Raw genomic sequence first — 3,692 nt, 5'->3', positions numbered from 1 at the left:
TAGGTCGCGGGATCGATTCCCTCCCAGGGCGGATGTTATCCTAAGCAGATAAGGTTCGTTCTCGGAAGGGCTGGCTTTCTCCCCTGTCTTATTTCTCTCTTCGATTTCGGGACAGTAAGACGTCCGTTGTTACAGTTCCCTCTCAAATCTTATCCTATCCTGTCTTGCTCCTCTCTTTGCTTTCGGGCCGATAAGACCTTAGCAATTACAGTTCCCGCTATCAAAACTCTTTAATTTTTAATCTTTATTTCAAAATAATAGGTACATAACATACTTACTTCTCCTCCAAAGTTACTATTGTAACTTCTAAGAGGAGGTAAGTTAGATTACAACGATTTTTCTAACTAGATAAAAAAACAAATACAATTCTGCTAAAAAACAAAAATTCTTTTTCCATTTTTTAGGCTTTGAAAATTTCCCCTAATACATTTCTATAAAACACAAAATTACAGCGCCATGGGCGATATTTTTTCGAAAAAATATGAGTTGCCCTTTCAAGGTTGCATACTTTTTTTATGGACCGAAAATTCAGGGGTTTTTTTTTTTTTTTTTTTTTTTTTTTTTTTTTTTTTAAGAAGGACGATTTTGGGACGATAAGACCTCCATTGTTACAGTTCCCTCTGACAACCTCTTGGAGAAGAAGAAAAAAAAGGAAAAGACTTTTTCTTAAAAGAGGTTTGACAGAGAGATCTGTAACTGCTAGGTCTTATCGTCCCGAAATGGAAGAGAAAAGCAAGACAGGTTTTTTTTTTTTTTTTTTTTTTTTTTTAAAGAAGGACGATTTTGGGACGATAAGACCTCCATTGTTACAGTTCCCTCTGACAACCTCTTGGAGAAGAAAAAATAAAAAGGAAAAAACTTTTTCTTAAAAGAGGTTTGACAGAGAGATCTGTAACTGCTAGGTCTTATCGTCCCGAAATGGAAGAGAGAAGCAAGACAGGACAGGGGAAAGCCAGCCGTTCGGAAAACGAACATTATCCGAGTATAAAATTCGCCCCGGGCGGGAATCGAACCCGCGGCCTAACGCTTACAAGGTATTGGGTATTTATTTAGGGAAGAGAGGAAGGCAAGGAAACTATGGTGAACGCAGAAGCGCTACCAACCAAGCTAACTAGGCTGGCGTTCAAAGGTAAAACTAAGAGACAAATGTTATTTACTTTTCCTTCGCCTTAGGTCCTCGGACCATCAAGTACCTTTTGTAGAGTGGAGATATTAGCCAGCCGAAATGGCTTGGAGGGTAGCGCGTCTGCCTTGTAAGCGCTAGGTCCCGAGTTCGACTCGCGCCCGCTAGAAGAGACACAAATTGATCAAACTTTATTTACATAAATCATATACGTACATGATAAAACTATACTGTAGTAATAGAAAGTAAAAAAAGGACTTATGCTAATTTCAGGAGCTACATATAACATACGGTGCCAAGCAGTGCGGTCTAGAGTTTGAATGGTACAAATTCCAAGTGACTGAAAAAGACATCTACGTTCTCAGCCAATGTGTTGCCGACCTTCCCCGACTTAGAATATTGAAGTAAGTGTACTTGGTTGGCAACTAGGAGTCCTGGTTTCGATCTCCGTCAGCCAATGTGTTGCCGACCTTCCCCGACTTAGAATATTGAAGTAAGTGTACTTGGTTGGCAACTAGGAGTCCTGGTTTCGATCTCCATAGGATTGATAAGTTTGATCATTAAGGCATTATTCCTCTTTAGGCATGAGCTATGCATTTCTTGGCAAAGTTACAACTTTGGGTCCTGGTTCTGGTGTGAAGATCACACGACTTTCTATTACATTACGGTATCTTCTGTTTGACGTACAGGGTGCATCGATGTCGTATAACAGATGAGATGTGCGAGGACTTATGGAGCACTCTGACGTACTATGTACCTCTTGAGGAGTTGCATTTCAATCATTGCGCACTGGGCGATGTGTCTGCTATTGAAATTGCAACCATTGTGATCGCCGAGAACAATTTGACGCATCTGGATCTCACGGATAACCAGATAGGTAAAAACATTGTGTTGGTGTGTGTTGTTGTTGTACTTTTTGTAGCGGTGTAGCTGCACCGAGGGGGTTGAGGGTCTCTAGACTTTCTAGCCAAGATTATTACTTGGCCCGTCCCGAACCGCATTCAACCACCATGAGGACCTATGCTCTTTTCCTTTGAAGCATGATAAAGATAAAAACCCTTTGTAACCTCCAGCTAGCCAGGAGGGTAGCTTTGCCTGTCTTATAGGAGCTGAGTCACGGGTTCGAATCCCGCCCGGGGCAAACTTTTTCCTAAACAGATAAAGTTCGTTCTCGGAACTGACTTTCTCCTATCCTGCCCTCCTCTCTTCGATTTTGGGACGATGAATCCTTCGTTGTTCCCTCTATCAAACCTCTTGAATATAGAAAGTAAAAATAATATAATAATGATTAAAACCTATTTAACTCTCTCTCTCTTGGTAAGAAGTATCAGTCTCTCTCTCTCTCTCTTTTGTTGTTCACTCAGGTACTGTCGGTGCTCAAGAAATAGCCAGCTCACTGCTTCATCCGAAATGTCGTCTCATCTACTTGAGTCTCAAGTTGAACGAAATCCAAGATGGCGGCGCTCGGGAAATCGCTCTCTCGCTGGAAAAGAACACCACTTTGGTTCAGCTCTGTCTAGCCGGGTGTTCATTTGGACCGGCGACCTTTGTCCAATTTGGCGAGACGCTGAAGGTCAACTCCACGTTGCAGGCTGTTGACTTGTCGAACAACACGATTGATATGGTAAGGAATAAGATGAATAGGTCCCCTGAAAAATCCCTTGCTCCCAGCAGTGTCCTCTGGCCCTAGAACGGTATACGTGAGTAATTTTTACTCACACCTCGTTTATTTTCGTGATAATTCGGAAGAATCTGCTGAAATCAGAGTGATAGGGAAGAAAGATATATATACATATTATTAAGGCAGGTAAAATAATATTATTGTTTAGCCAAAATCTTGATGTCCTGAGTCCATAATTATAATAATCCCCCCTTTATTTTCTCATTTTACAGGAGTCTTGCTTTGCTTTGATCGAAGGTCTGAACTCAAACAAAGTAATACAAGAGCTTGATGTGAGAATGACAGGCATTGTGCCTCGGGTAGAGTTGATGCTACGTCACTGTCTGGATAGAAATAGGAACATGGTTCCCGCCACTCTCTCTCTCTCTCTCTCTCTCTCTCTCTCTCTCTCTCTCTCTCTCTCTCTCTCTCTCTCTCTCTCTCTCTCTACACCAAAAGTAAAACCTTTTTGTGATAGTAAGCATCACAACAATTTTATTTTCATGGTACGTACGTACTTACACAACGAAAAATGTGCTTTCAATTGTTCCCTCTCCATTCTATTATTTTCTTTAGTATGTAATGGATTTATTTTGTATGACTTATGATTCTCATATTTTTTTTTACTTTTCCTACTACTAATAAATGTTTAAAATATTTATTATGTTTATTTTATGTTAAAACAAACATTGTGTGTTCTCTTGAACAATGTTGCACTTCAACTTTTTGAGAATAAATACCTCTAGGTAGTAGTTACCTTCTTACTTGAATTTACGAGTAAGTATGTATAGATGATATCTATAGTTATCTAAGTACTTGGATGCAAGGAGAATGTATGTAAATTTATAAATGTACCGCGGTGCTGAAATATTTACAGTGGCCTATCTTTTAAGTGTCACATACAAATAT

The 3,692-nt window shown here is 39.9% G+C and overlaps 1 protein-coding gene across 1 annotated transcript; it reads left to right on the top strand.

Annotated features, from left to right (window-relative positions):
* Window positions 1-1,077: 1,077 nt before the first annotated feature.
* LOC108253622 (dynein regulatory complex subunit 5-like) lies at window positions 1,078-2,813 on the top strand. The gene is made up of 4 exons (XM_017447955.1): window positions 1,078-1,092; window positions 1,397-1,527; window positions 1,813-2,000; window positions 2,488-2,813. Exons 1-4 carry the CDS (start codon window positions 1,078-1,080, stop codon window positions 2,811-2,813), a joined length of 660 nt encoding a protein of 219 aa, XP_017303444.1.
* Window positions 2,814-3,692: the final 879 nt, after the last annotated feature.

This window comes from Diaphorina citri, unplaced genomic scaffold (genome assembly GCF_000475195.1).
Source record: "Diaphorina citri unplaced genomic scaffold, Diaci psyllid genome assembly version 1.1 scaffold4, whole genome shotgun sequence".
Classification (NCBI taxonomy): domain Eukaryota; kingdom Metazoa; phylum Arthropoda; class Insecta; order Hemiptera; family Psyllidae; genus Diaphorina; species Diaphorina citri.
The sequence above is the reverse complement of the archived record's forward strand: the minus strand, read 5'-3'. Positions and strand labels throughout refer to the sequence as shown.

What these genes read in the sequence shown, in the direction of transcription:
- LOC108253622 (XM_017447955.1), top strand. An exon ending in CCCCGACTTAGAATATTGAA is followed by an intron (nt 1,528 to 1,812) that starts GTAAGTGTACTT and finishes TTTGACGTACAG; the next exon opens with GGTGCATCGATGTCGTATAA. An exon ending in TCTCACGGATAACCAGATAG is followed by an intron (nt 2,001 to 2,487) that starts GTAAAAACATTG and finishes TTGTTCACTCAG; the next exon opens with GTACTGTCGGTGCTCAAGAA.